At 33.1% G+C, this 15,637-nt stretch overlaps 1 protein-coding gene across 1 annotated transcript in view; it reads right to left on the bottom strand.

Annotated features, from left to right (window-relative positions):
* The window catches only part of TRDN (triadin), a gene marked incomplete at its 5' end in the record, with an annotated part of 362,619 nt that overhangs the window by 16,961 nt on the left and 330,021 nt on the right, over positions 1–15,637 (bottom strand). Inside the window, 9 exons of the mRNA XM_072965935.1 lie at positions 2,490–2,513; positions 4,937–4,981; positions 5,707–5,742; positions 6,107–6,145; positions 6,913–6,939; positions 9,490–9,510; positions 11,235–11,279; positions 13,258–13,275; positions 14,539–14,586. Coding sequence (XP_072822036.1) covers positions 2,490–2,513; positions 4,937–4,981; positions 5,707–5,742; positions 6,107–6,145; positions 6,913–6,939; positions 9,490–9,510; positions 11,235–11,279; positions 13,258–13,275; positions 14,539–14,586 — 303 coding nt within the window. The remainder of the gene's footprint in view (positions 1–2,489; positions 2,514–4,936; positions 4,982–5,706; positions 5,743–6,106; positions 6,146–6,912; positions 6,940–9,489; positions 9,511–11,234; positions 11,280–13,257; positions 13,276–14,538; positions 14,587–15,637) is intronic.

The raw sequence follows: 15,637 nt of genomic DNA on the forward strand, positions 1-15,637 counted from the left end.
AGTATGTTCTATTTGATAAATATCTCAGGCGGTTTTTGATGATTGCCTCTGAAAAGGCATGATAAAACAGAAATATGTGCTATAAAAATATAATCTTCATATACTCAGAAACCAACTTGTTAAATGTATCATTTCAGGATGCCCTAAACATTTATTTCATATGATCCATCAAAAGCAATAACGCTTTTTTCCTCACATCTTTTCAGTTAGTACTCTTATTTAGACTTCCCGACAATTCATTCACATTCACTCCCTTATGTAAAGCAAAGCATAGCCTTCTGTGGCAGTAAGTCTAAAATCCTTTGTCCTGCAGGTTCTCTGCTTCCTAGTGTCATCCTACAGACCTTACTTCTCACTGCTTTCTTGATCCCCTACTGTGAAATAACGGAAAATATATATATTGGTCTTCGCTCCCGGTTCCTGGCATAGAGCTCTTAGAATTTCCTGGGTGACAGGAGAGTCTTTTGTTCTAATTTTGCAATGCTTGGAGGGCCCCCGGGTAGGGATTTATCATCAGAAGGACCAAGCCTCGATTAGGAGCATGGCACTTTCAGCCCCACCCTGCCCCCTCCAGGAAGGGGAGAGCGCTAGAGACTGAGTTAACGAGCCGAGCATGATGCTTATGAGATGATGCCTCCATGAAAGTCCCAGAAGTACGCAGTTCAAGGAGCTTCTGGGTTACTGTAACACATCTACATGCCAGGAGCGTGGCGCACCCTGACTCCACATGGACAGAAGCTCTTGTGCTGGGGACCCTTCCGGATCTTGCCCTGTGATCTCTCTGGCTGTTTATCTGTATCCTTTATCATGTCTTTTATTATAAGCAAACTGGTAAACCAAAGTAGCTGTTCCTCTGATTTCTGTGTGCTGTTCTAGCAAATAATTTAATCCAAGAGAGAGGTGTCATGGAGCCTCTTATTTGTAGCCAAGAAGGACAGAAGTTGTGGATAACCCGGGGACCTACTATTTAGACTGGCATCTGACTTTGAGGTGCCCCATGGGACTGAGTCCTTAACCTATGATGTGCTAACTTCAGTTAATATCAGAATCTAATTGCATTGTAGGACATCCAGCTAGTGTCACAGAGAATCACTTGGTGTGGGAAAAAAAAAACAAACCCTACATGTCTGGTGTCAGAAGTGTTAGGAGCATGGTAGTAGTGAGAATAAAGGGGAAACACAGGAGAAGTGAATTTTTCCTTACACTCTCTTTCTTCTTTTCCCAATTATCCAGTCCTAATCATTCTTCAAGCACAAATTCTGGAAACACCTCCTCCATAATGTCTGCCCTGACTATCTCTGGCCATAGGGGAAGGGTACAGAGTGGGATAATTTCAGAGGGATTTCCAGAGAATCAAATGTAAGTTTTGCTCTTGCATCCGTGAAACAATTCTGTACCCTTGTAATTATTTTCCTATTCAAAAAATGCCTGGAGCAAGTCCACGTGGGGCTTTAGTAAGTCTAGTCAAAGAACTTCGAATGAGATACCTCGTGAGAACCTCATTTAATGATTGTCTTGTATTGTCCTCAGTACTCACTAAATATTGGGCACAGTAGAAGCACTCAGTAAACACTGAGACTTGCTCAGTCCAGTGCAGTATTCTCTGACCACCTGGGCTGTAGGGATTAAAATGTGGCTAGTTGAATTGCAGTACAAGTGGAAACTACACACACAATTTCAAAGGCTCAATAAAAAATTATGTAAACTATCAATACATGTCTGTATTGATTACATGCTGAAGTAATATTTGTAGATAGTTAAATAACATTATTAAAATTATGTTCACCTGTTTCTTTTTATTCATTTAAGACGTCTATATGAAAATTTAAAACTAGGCAAGTGGCTCACATGATGAGTTTGATAGCACTGATTTAAATGATTTTTTTCTTAAATCTGGAAATGTGGGGAGGAAAATTGCTATTTCCCAGAATTTTCAGAACTTCTAGGAAAAGTTAGAGTTGTATCCTGTATATTTTGAGCTTCTATCAATACCTCGATCTTGATATTTCAGAGAGTGTTTTCTGAGCATTTGATCTGTTTACAATATATGAGACTAAATCCATCCCTTATGTATTCTTTTGATATATATAATTTAAGGTTAATGAACATTAGAAAATAGAAGCTAAGAAAACATTATTGCTCAACTACATGCATTCTAGAGTAAATTTTTAGTGAGTAAGCAGGATTATTTTGTTTTATTGTTTCATATTTTGTTTCAATCACTAAACAGATTTATGTATTTGAATGCAAGCCACTAACTTCAGGCTCAAGAACATAAGGTATTTTTGCTACAAGTTAACATTTCAAATAACTTACTTTTGTTTTTAAGTTTCGACATAAGATTAAACATTATCAAATTCCTATCAGAGGATTTAGTATGAAATGACTCAATCCCTGAACACATTAAAAAATAAATATTTTATGAATTTCAGCCTGAAATTCATACTGTGTGCCAAAGAGAATTTATCATCAATGCAAGACGTACTTACTTGACACTCTTGCAGGTTTTTCTGCTAAAAAAAAAGAAAAGAAGTTTTGTTTAACTCAGGTAGAATGCAAAGAAATTATACATCAGTAGACTATATAAAAGATCTAATATCTGTTGACTTTCTTCCTTATTGTTTGGGAGTTAGTGAAGAAATGTAGCTCTCTATTGCCTGAGAACATGGGTCTTTGAGTACCTTAATCTCCTTTATGTGAGACATTAAAAAAGTTATTAATCATTACAGGTGTCATACACTCTTTCTAAAATAAGCAGGATCCCTGTTAATTTGTTTTAGTTTAACTATAATTATCCTTAACTCCAGTGAAGTTATTTTGTGTGATGTAATTAATCTAAATATTTGCTTTAAAGTTTCCAAATACCATAAAATGTATTATTGAGAATTATTTTCCTTTCAAAGATGAATAGAGACAAATAGCTACCAATTAGACTGTAAAATATAAATCTTAAAAAACAACATGCAATAAACAGTTTAATTTTTCATAATTATTTATTTGTTAGTTTCAGTGAGAGACTATATTTCTCCAATACGTTTTCCCATTAAGCTGTATGGATATAGGGCAAAGATATAAAGTGAATAGTTGTCCCAAATACTAGAGCAGAAATTCTAATTTTCTGAAAAAAAGAGGATTGGTAACATCTATATTTCATTAACATTAGTCTAATTTAAAAGGCTAGGCTTGAAAATAAAATTTTTAAGATGTCTGGCTATCATGTTTTCCTTTGAGACTTGTAGAGTCTCTGATATAACCCTAAGAATTATAAATTTATAAAAATTAGGTTATAGCAACAGAAAGACTTTTTAAAAACATTTTCCTTTGGGATACTTATGCTTTTAGGAATATAACAGCAGCATATTTCATGTATAAAATTGCAAAACAAATAAAGTAATTCAGAAAAATGCTTTAGAAAGGCTGATGTGTTATTATTTTTCCTTTAAAAATACTGGCACTGGCTAAAAAGACGAGAACTTAGAAAGGAATAAAACAAACATTTACTGAGATGCAATGAACTATTTGTTGAGTAAAGTATGATTAAGAATGTGCCTGCATTCTCAACTAGCTCTGGGCTGAACTCGTGCTTTTACATATAATAATTTTTCCCAGGTGTGTGTTCATAACATGAAGACCTTAGAAACAATGGACTCACAGAAAGGAGTAAAAAGGAGTATCCATTCAATGTCTGGATCCAAGAATCCTTTGTACTGCCTTCTAGTCTTAGCTCTAATAGACCACTTCCTTGTGGATGAAGTGGGGTACATTTTATTTGACTGATGGAAAGCTTCCCTTTGCCACTGTGTGATAATACAGTAAAAAGTGGTTGAACTGGCTCAATTGCGTAAGTGTTTGGCACCAACTGGCTTGGAGCCAATTCTTAACTCTACCATGTAAATGCTCTGAGATATTAAACTTCCTTTCATCAAACATTAGCTCATCTTTAAACTGGGGATTATAGTTGGTCCTTATTAAAGAGGGAATTGAACTAAAAACTGGAAAGGAAATAGCTATGGGTTTTCTAAGTAATCCATTTCTTTTCATTCTTCTGGATGATTATCTTAAAATACATCAAGCAATATTTTGGAGAAAGTTTCAATATAAAAATTGCAGTTCTGCATCTTTCTACAAATTTGATTTGCTCTCTTATTTTAAATTATACTCCTTAATATTACTGATAATTATGCCTAGATTTGTCCTACCCTTTCAGGTATACATACTACAGTAAGCAGCGACAGGGAACCAGTGAAAAACAAGACCACCCTCAACAACACACACACACACACACACACACACACACACACACACACGAGATCTGTGTATTTACTATGAATGAAAATTCTTGCTCAACACGGCATGTTTCCTCAGCAGTTTAGAATTTATCACCCAGATTCCATAATTCAATTGTCCCTTTATATTTTTTATGATAATATCACCACAATAGGTCATTCTCATTTTAGGTAAAGAACATCTACCTGCCATGTGCATGTTGGCATCTGCCCTCCACTAGCCACTCTGTGTCTTCGTTGAATTAAAGGACCAATTTGTAAATAATAAAAATATATTCATGACATTAGCTATCTATGTAGTCATAGATAAAATGAATCTTAGCTCCATCTGTTTTTAACCATCCTGTCATTGACTATAGTCTTGCTGCAAAAGCCTTTTGCAATAAAACTGTTCTTCTGCTGTGTACTGGAATATCTTACTGAATGTTTGTGTTGTTACTAGTTCCTGTTTCTCCACATTTCCTAGTTTTTCACTGAAATGTAAGCTTCCTGCTAGACTTCCTACCTCATCACGTCCTCTGCTGTTATCAGAAGTATATACCTGCTAGACTTCTTTGCTTTAAAAAATTTAGTGTTAATTTTAAGTGACAACATAATTCAGGCACTTCCCCATCAACATAGCATTTAACGTTTACAAAGTTCATGATTACCTTTTGTCACATTGTGTGATTGAAGACTTTCTTTTCTTGTTGGTACTATATATAAATAAAAAGTAAATTGAAATACAAATTTTAAGCAAATTTTCATAAAAATTTAACTCTAAGCTTTAGCAACATGAGAATAATTTAAAGTTGTTCATATTTTCTCAGGGTGATTTAAAATATTTTTCTTCTACTAATACCTAACAAATATAAATGTTAACAGTAGAGATTGTTTTGTTTGCATAAATAGAGATATAACATGAATGCAATGATTACATAGTATTTCAGTGATTAAGAATCCATGGACAGTGGATCATTCTGATTATCTGAATTTAAGGATTAAACCAGAAAAGAAGTGCCTTCTTTTGTTATCAACAATCTTCTTGATATATCAAAGAATGCTTTCCTCTTGACCCAATAGGATATTTAATAATCAAGGGCTTTGTAAGATTTTTAGATAACTACATGGAAATCAATGAGTATCATTTTATATTTATGTAGTTTACTACATAAATAAACACAATATTTTTTTTAAAAAAGCAACACTGCAATGCAGCTTTTAACCAGTTGCTCACCAATGACACAACATGAATGCATATGGCAGGAGTGGCCTGCCATCCACTGCTTTCTGACACTGCCATTACCACATAGCCACCTATTATTTACCATGTTTCTTCTTTTAATCGTCACATACATAAACAAAAGTTCTGTTTAAAATTGAGATAAACTTTGACTCAAATTATTTTAGCTTCAGGGCTTTTTAATCTTTAAAACATTACCTTTTTCTCCTTTAAGATGTTTCATTTCTGCTTTTTCTATAGAGATAAAATGGTAATTAGAGTCATACATTTATTTGTAGGTCTTCCTAAGGTTTGGAATTACATACTGTGTAGTCAGTATTCACAATCCAGGACTTGTGTGAAAAGAATTCTGTGGTGTTAATTTAGTAATAACAGGCAGGGATCTAAATTTCTGTTCCCTTTAAATATCTAATAATCATGCAGTACCTATGCCACTTGCATGTATAACTCAACCATGAGCTGCAATTCAAATACATGGTTTAAAATCACTGTCCATATTTTCATGAATTGCTTTTAAGGGATATAATTTGCATAATTACATATTTCTCATTTCTGGTTTTATTGCTAATTTTATATACATGTCTTAAAATGTCTTTACCTTTACTTTCCTTTTCAGATTTTTCAACTTTCGTCTTCACTAGAGGGAAGAAAAATAGTAAGAAACCACCAGCTTAAAAACACATAATTTTCTTACCCAATCGTGGAATAAACATTTGGAGATGAAATTTAATCCCATAAGTGTAAAGGGGTCAGTCAGGTCTCTGCTTTTTCAAAATGTGAAGAAAAAGTCTCCCTCCATATGTGAGAACATATATATTTTTTGTTATCCGTAGTAACATATGTATTTTTGTTATCCTTTGTTATCCTCTATAAAGCAGGGTCTCCTCCCTTTGATTTTTGTTTCTGTTTTTTACATACTTGGAAATAAAACTAGAGTAAACCACGCATTTATTATGTTTAAACGAGTAACAACAGGAAAAACATCTAAATTTTATATTGCTGTCTTTAGGAAATGAGAATTTTACTGGTGCTACGGATGCTAAATAAACTATTGGTCAAAAACAATGTAAGAGTCACAACATATCTCCAAACAAAATGTAGACACATGCTTTCCAAAATAGAGTTTTGGTTGATTGATGTCTTCCTTCAACTATAATTATCAGACAAGAGTGAGAAGGGAACCAATATTTAATGAGTGACAACCAAGTATGTAGTAGGGATGTATGTGTATTATTTTATTTAATACTTATAACAACCAGCCTTATGCTTGTTCTATAGGTGAGGAAACTGGGAATCTGAGCTATTAAAGGATTGTCCCAAATGTTACACAGATAGACAGGGACTCAAATTTATATGCTGTTCCCATGGATCTATGTTACCTCCCCTGGAAAAGTAAATATTTACCTGACTCTGTAACTTCTGATGTTTTCTCTTTAGGAAAAAAAATAGAAATAAAAGGAATAGGAATAAAAGGAAAGAATAATTTTGTTTTTTAGTAACAGACAGTCAAACCTCATCTTCAGATATTTCCTATTAAATTCCAATAGTAATGACAACAGACACATACCCAAAGTGGTAAAGAAACATACTGGTAACTAATATTTCTTAAATCTGTAACTAGAATCCATTCTGAAAATAGAACTACTCTACACACTAATCTTAAGCAGTCTGTATATGGTAGAGTAAATCAATTTAAAGTTGTTTGGGTGATTTTCTCAGTTACAAATTAGAAGTCTTCATTACACACATTTTTAACATGATCTTCACATGTACATGCATGCATTCATCCATTAAATATTTAAAAAGCAACTTGTGTACGATATTGTATTAAGTGCAATGGATGGGGTTGTGAGATGAGATTAAAAAAATCACAAAAATAAACCCAGCTCATGGTGATTACAGTCAGAGAAGTGAGACAAGATACAAAAACGTTATTTATCTTTAACCTATACTAATGTAGACCTAGTCTTTAATTTTGCTCCTTCAGTAAATTCATAGACCAATTATTTTTTAAAAATTTAACTTGGGAGACTTTTAAAAATTTATCTTTCCTCACAAATCAGCTCAAGTAATAACATTCTATAAAAGTGATACATTTAATTGTCTAATATAAATTTTTTGGAAGCTAATTTCAAAATTCAAGGAAAATTAATTAAAATATTTTATAAGAATAAAGATGTAAAATATTCCATAAACAGAATAGTACTTGCAAGTAATTATGGTGATATTTCATATTAGCATTCTAGTTTTGACTTTCAACTCAATTTTTTGTAATACCATTCGTGTTAGTAGCAATAACATAAACTAAATACACGAGAGAGTTTTAGATACAATTTCTAGATACACTCTTGGCTGAAATGCAAATATTTTCCTTCAGGGTAATATCTGGGTCATAATTTAACAGTATTAAATAGACAATTTCATTTTTATGAAATTACATAAAATTTCATAAATTGTTATACTTTTACTATTGTTTGAAATGTCAAAACAAAACAGTGATTCTGAAATAGTAAAATGACTCACCTTTAGCCTTTGAAAGAACATAAAAATAAAAAGCTAATATGTTAAGATTACTATTCTGTGTTCTGAATTTTTTAACCCAGCAGTGACTATTAGAGGGATCTCCATACTGTGTTTACTCAATACATTCTAACAACTGAAAGTATGTAAAAGAGAGATGCAACCATTTTTTTTTTGCACAGATATTACTTAGGGTAACTGTGACAGATATGACAACAGAAGTCATTTTAGGCATTCCCTCATATACCCTTGGTACAGTGTAATGTATCTAACAGGTGCTCAATAAATACATGTTCAAGGATTAATGAATACAATACAGACAATATTCCTTGTTGATCTGTCAGAACCATCTACATTGGCAATGGCATAATGGCTCCTGCATTAATAAACATACCGTACTTTTTGGGGTTTTTCAGGTGAAGGATATATGGTAATTTTTTGCAACATTCTTGCAACTATTCTCTAAATCTGCAATTGCATCAAAAATATGAATTTTTTTGTTTGTTTTATTAAGATGCACTTGGAAAAAATAAAGTGTACTCGTTCCCTTGAGCTGCCAAAACAAAGTATCAAAAATGAGTGGCCTAACAGAAATTTATTGTCTCCCAGTTTTGGAAGCTAGAAGTCTTGTAATGGAATCATTCCTTGCCCCTCCCTAGCTTCACGGTTTGATGGCAGTCCTTAAAATTCCTTGGCTTGCAGCTATGTAACTGCAAACCTTGCCTTCATGGTGTTCTCCCTGGGTGCCTGTCTTCACACTGTCTTCTTATAAAGACATTGATCATATTGGATTAGAAGCCCATCTTAGTCCATCATGACCTTGTCTTACCTAATTACATCTACAATGACCCCATTTCAAATAAGATCACATTCTGAGATCCCAGAAGTTAAGTTCAACGTATCGGTTTAAGGACACAGTTCAACCCATAACAAATTGTAAAGAACAACTCTTATTGACATGGAGAGAGATTCTCTCTGTAAATATATATTTATGTTGTAGTCAAAGTAAAGGTTAAAAAAATAAGCGAATTTTTAATGGGTCACTCCCAAGAATTACAGTATCAGAGATATTTCTGCCTGAGGTCAGACAGCAAGCTCACGGTAGCCAAAGGAGCTTAGGCCTAATCATTCATGGGATGATGCCTCTGGACCTCTGTGTCATCTATGTCAGAGCCCATCCATGTCTCTCTGTGTTCTCTAGTTTCCACACCATGGTTGTTTCAACAAGTATTATGACTCTAATAAAAACCTACCTACTCCTAAGCTCCAAGTCCTCCTATCTTGATGATTCCTTATGTGTATTATTGTCTCTCTTTGTCTTCAAGGCCCCCTCGTACCACCCAAATCCTTCTTCTCAAAGTTTTCAGGCTCAGGTGTTTTACTGCATGTACAACTTAAAGAAATTATAAGATTAAAATAATTAAATAGTAAATTCTTAAAATTCTAGAATGATTCACTTACTTGAAGTTGGTTTTGGTTTGTCTAAAAAGTAAAAAAAAAAGAAAGACAAGAAAAGAAAATCAGTGATAATTTTCTATCTATGGGTGAAATATCAGCCCTTTATATTTCCTTATTCTGTTTGAGTTAAAATGGGAATAGGCTCAATTTATATTAAAATGAGCAATAGACAACACACTTTGAGTAATTTTTACATCATATTTCCAATGAATTCCCCAAAGAAGTTGTTGAGCATCAAAGCATAGGAACTTCTTGGTTTCTTCTTTATCTCTATAAAACTTCATCTTTGATTTGAAGCAGTATAAATGCTCATGATAATCTGAACTCCTTACTGTTTCTGAATGGCATAAAATGCATAATCTGCCATTGTCTTTTCAGAATACACATTAATATTAATAAATATTAATTATTTAAATGCTTCCCATCCAGTATTTTGAATGAAGAGGCTGACTTTATGAAATCTCAGGGAGAATAAGAGAATGGTAGGTGAAAAACACAGAACTATAGCATTTAAATACATGATATCATTCTCCAAAATACTTTATCTTCTAACATTAACTAAAAGCATTCATTATGAAGTCTTACATGTAAATATCTATTTATTCATAAAAAACTAGACAGCATTTCCTCATGATTGTGAGGAATTTGAACCATCCAAAAATAGGTCAACCAACTAATTAACAGTGGGAATACAGATCAATACAACTTTTTAAAGAGAACAATTAAAGATGTTTATAAAAATTACATTGAATATATCATTTCACAAAAAGTTTTACTTTAAGGAATTTTACCCCAAAGATAAATTTACAAAACTAGACAAGCACTTATATTTATTATTGTATATCATTAAAGAAAGCTTGTTAGACCACTTAAACATAGGTCAGTCAGAGACTAGTTAACTGTGTACAACTATACAATGGAATATTATTAATAAAGAAATGTTTTATGTGCTGATACAAAAAATCTTCAAAATACGTTCTTAAATGGAAACACTTAGGGACAAAACTATTTATAGTATGTCATGATTTGTGTAAAAAAAGCAAGAAATATATATGTATAATTTGTGTATAGGCATGTATATATATAATATATGTGTCTATATTTTATATATATTGCTAGAAAGATATATTAAGAAATAGTAGTGATTACTTATTGGGCATTATTAGGTATTTTGGGAATGGGAACTTGTAGAATAAGAATAAAGAGGAGAGGAAGGGATTTTTCTGTTAACCTCCTATATGCCTTAGTATTGAACCATGCCAAATATTATATAGTTTAAAAATTGAATAATATTTTTAAAATATTAAACCATTATAGAATGGAATAAATTCTATTTTTAGAAGATATACCAAGTTGAAATTCATGATTAGTGTTCAGTGGAATGTAATATGTATAATTTGATAGGATATTTTATAGTACTATCAAGAGTAAATCAACTTTACAGACAATGGTGAAATACTGAATATTTTGGAAGGGTCTTGTGAAGCATAAAAGCAAATACCATTGTCTTACTGCTGCATTACAAAAGCATTTTTGGCAATCCATATATATTGGTTACAATATTTAGCAAAATGCTTGTCAACAGTATCACAGCCCTTGCATCAGATAAACTAGATTTTACTACAAAACCACAAGACTAAATAGTACAAGGAAATAAAGTGAAAAGCACTTAAATGCTTTGCTTTAATTTTCAAATTTAATAAAAATAGTGAATTATGACAGAATGCAAACCAAAAAGGCAAAAACACCTGTTTTTAGAGATGGAGATTCTTTTTCCTGATGTTCAGCTTTTTCTAGAGAGAGAAACGAAAATTAACTGGCAATTTGTGGATTGTTTGTGTAGCAAGCATTTCTTATTTATATGTTTGCAGGGGATCCTCAGTTTATATGGGAAGCATGCCCCCAAAGTCATTTGCATGTAACTTGAAACACACAAAGCATATTGCCATAGAAACACATTATAAACAAGGTCAGGTTCATTCACAGGGCATCCTGTAGCATACTACAAAGGTGCTAGGCCTCTTGGGGCCATGTGGTATAAGAAGATGAGAACAGAATATGACAAAGAGGAGAAATAATAATAAGAGGATTTTTCTTTCTGAAGGTTGAGTCATTCTTTGGGGATATTTTAAAGCAGATGACGTTTTCCGTTGGCATTTTACAAGCTCCCTTCTTACCTCTCTGACTCTTCCTAGTTCGCTTCTTGCCAGGTCAGAGGCAATTTGGTGCTGGTCATTATTTTCCCGCTGAAAATTTAACCAAACCTCCCTTATTCCAGAAAGTACCACCCCTTGGATTTCCATTTTTCTGGACCACCCTCTCTTCAGGTCCAGTTAGAACTCTCACGGATGAATCTCAGCTGAATCCAGGAATCAAAATGTGTAATTGATATTCCTCTTAGCCCTCTGGAAAATATTTGAATTAGAATAAATTTTAGGAGATATCTCTCTCCCTCTTTCATCAAAAGTGGAATTTCAAATAAAGCCATGTAGGGTTGGATATTTTCAATGGAATTGAGAATATTTGGAAACAGAGCAGATCACTGCTGAGTGTTAACTCTTACTAATCACGTCCAGGTTAGTTCTCCTGAACCGTTCTCGTTTATCTGTCCTTTCCTTCTTTCCTCCTGAGTTTAGAGGTTCTCTGAAAGTGCTACTATTTTCTCCATCATCTTGCACCAACAGTGAAGTAGGTGGGGAGATGTAGGATCTATGCTGTCATAAGACTTAATCGGATATTTGTAAATTAGGAATTGATGGCATTCAAGGATGAACTTCCATGAGCTTAAATTGTATAAGTTTTAATGTTAAATAAGCATGCAGAATAAAAAAAGCCAATATTCAAGTTATTACACTGTCATAATAATAGCACTGCACAAGCATAATAAATTAAAGTAAAAATAATAATATAAAACATATACTCAAACTACATGCAATAGGTTCTAGGAGGTGACTATGTTCTATTTAGATTCTGTGTATTTTGCCATATCTCCTGGATCATCAATATGGCCTCCTAACTGGTCTCACCCAATTCATCTTTGGATCTAGTCAATCCATTTTTCATAAAGGAGCAAGAGACGATTTGACAAGCAGCCACTCATACCTTCATCTAAGCCTCTGTTTCAAAACATGTATCATTCAAGAACCAACATCACAATTTTGACACAATTTGGACATATTTACTACCTGTGTGACAATGGGCAAATGTTCACAATTTTCTGAGTCTAATAGTCACTTTTTAAACTCTCTACAACTGTAACATCTGTGTCACCCCTGAACAACAAAATGGATGGTCTTTAAAAGCTATGGTCATGAGAATTCCATGATTTGAATAAACAAATAGCAAAATGTTTATAATTCATAAAATTATGAGGATCATAACACTAAGATTACCTATAGTATAAATTTTGCTGTTTAAAGCAAATTAATTGAAAACAGTATGTGGCTCATAACACCAAAAATAGTATATCATTTTATTTTCCTTTGTTATTCATTATGTATGTTTAAAAGATTCCCCATATATATTGTATTACCCAATAATAGCAGTACAACTTCCAGAGATTTCATTTGTGTAATTATGGTGTATTATTAATTAGTAGTGAAAGACAAAGGTGTTAAATCAAAGCCATAGCAATGACAGTAACTTATCACCTATAGTGGTACTTTAGCCTTAGGCAATACTAAAAAAAAAAAAAGTGTTAAAAAAAACAAGCAAATTGTTAGAGTTGAAATGGCCAAATGACACTTTTCAGATTTTATTTTCATCTCTTACTTGCTGGTTTGGGTTTGACTGTGGAGAATGAAAGAAAGTAAACAGCATATGATAAATACAAATCACGGAAAAAATAACATTTTAGCATTTGTACTTATTTCTTCTTAATTTTAAATTCTCTCCTTATCTTCAGCTTAATGCATTCTCTCTGTGAGCACTATCATTTCACTGTCAGCAAATATATTAATTATACTGTTCACTGAAAAACTAAGACACACAAAGTTGTATGTAAAATTTGAAACAATCTATATATTTGGGGAACAAATATATTGGGCTAGTTTCTTCATAATCTCCAAATACCCATATAATTAAATGAGATACTCAGGGGTCATATTAACACACCTTAGGGTCCAAATTAGATGAATGTTAACTAAAATTATGAGCCTAGTCAATAGTTAGAATACAGTACAATGGTCCAGTGGGGTAATGTGAAAGTAGCCTTATGAGGTTTCTTTCTCATGAAATAATAGCCCGTAATTTCTATGAATAATTAGTTCTCTCCTGAATTCTATTGTATTTTCCTCTAAGAACGGTATTTAAATCCTGATTATCATGATTATCTCAGCTAAAAGAAAGAAATTACTTGACAAGCCTTTTCTTTTGGAATGATTTAAGAAATGGGGCTCTATTCATGGCCAAGGTGGGTAGGATTTCCATCTTGGGATCAAATGGAGGAGATTTAGTATTACAAGGTGTCACTTGAGATGAAGACTTAATTTTGTTCATCCTTATAAGAAAGAACTTTAGGATTACAAGAGTGTACGCTCCTTTTTTTCTCACATGAAATAATGCTTTGATATTATATGTTCTATCAATCATTCTTTAAAGCAGATTTTTAAAAGTTATACAATCACATAATTCTCTGTGGAGCTCTCATGAATGGAAATTATTCCTTCTAATACATGAACAGCAGACAGATTCAGATTTTTGTGATTTTAATATTTGAAGAAATGTGGTTTGAAAATTAGATTAAACACCTACTAGGACATGATAATCAATGCATGACATGAATTTCTCCATAAGTGTTATGTAAGTTTAGGTCAATCACACTTTAAAAAAATAGTTATGTCACTCTAGTTTTCCACTGTTAATTTTTAATGAGTGCATCTTTTAGTTATTTACAAGAATCCAGAATCTGAGAATTTATGGCACTAAAAGTGAACACACTTCAATGAACTGCGTGTGTGTGTGTGTGTGTAAGGGGTAGTGGTGTGTGTATGTGTGTTTGGACTAAAAGATAAAACTGACACACAGAAGAAAAATACGAAGTATCTTATTTACCTGTTTTTTCTATTGTGGTAGCTTTTACCTGCTTGGCAACTTTTTCATCTGTGATAGGAAAAAATGTTAACACAAGTGGAAATTGTAAATGCCTCAGCATAAAACAGTCACATATTTCAACCCTGATACTCTTTGAGTTAACACCAATACTGAGAAGAACTTAGTCGTTTGTTCAATAAGACAGCAAGTGATGTCTTTTATTTCAAATTGGATGGGAGCACAAAGAAAATACGTTCAGCTGCACATATCTTTGCATCCATCTTGCTGTAGAAGTGCTCCTCATCTGAATGGTCCCCTAACTTGCCAATGCACACTCTACCCTTTGCCTTCACTGTATGTCAGTGTATTGATCTACACAGAAGTACATGTGAAATATGTATTCCCTTTTCATCACTGAAGAAGAATGGGAAGAAACAATTTTTGATCTTTCCTGAGAAAGACCCCTCCCTGAGAACTGAGGGTTCCCTTGGAAACCCTAGTTTTTTATGGTATAAAGCTGGGAAGGGCAAAAGTGGTACATTTATGGGATGTCTTCTGTGCTCTGTGTCTTTATAAACACAGTCAAAGAAATGTGGGCCAAAGTAGAGGGATTATCATAATGATTATGTATAAAATTAAACATTTTGAGTATTCAGCTGTGGACATGAATCAGTTAGTCAAATATCCTAATTAAAAAGTTTCACCAGGAAGCAGAGAATTTAGAGTATGAAGGTTATCACTGAAATTAAAGGAAGGTGTGGCTGGAGGGCAGTGCACTTGTTACATGCTTGGAGACTATGCTCTCTCAGTCTCTCAGTATTTCACCACAAAAAATTGTCGACATTTGGGACAGTGAAGAAAGTAATAGTGTTTATTATTCATTCTATTAGAAGGTTCTAAAAGTTGTTTCTAAGGTTTTGCTTATGTCAATACAGACATCTGTTCTCACCTCCCCACAATTAGCTCTGCTTTCTCTATTTTTACAGTTTCTGTAAAACAGAAACAGGAGGGGAGAAATGTTGATTTTCTTTCTTAGGATTTTTGGAATCTAAGATGATCATGTTTGAAAGAGCCATTATGAATTACAAGTCTTTTAGGAATATCTTGCCCCAAACAGAAC

This window comes from Vicugna pacos, chromosome 8 (genome assembly GCF_048564905.1).
Source record: "Vicugna pacos chromosome 8, VicPac4, whole genome shotgun sequence".
Classification (NCBI taxonomy): domain Eukaryota; kingdom Metazoa; phylum Chordata; class Mammalia; order Artiodactyla; family Camelidae; genus Vicugna; species Vicugna pacos.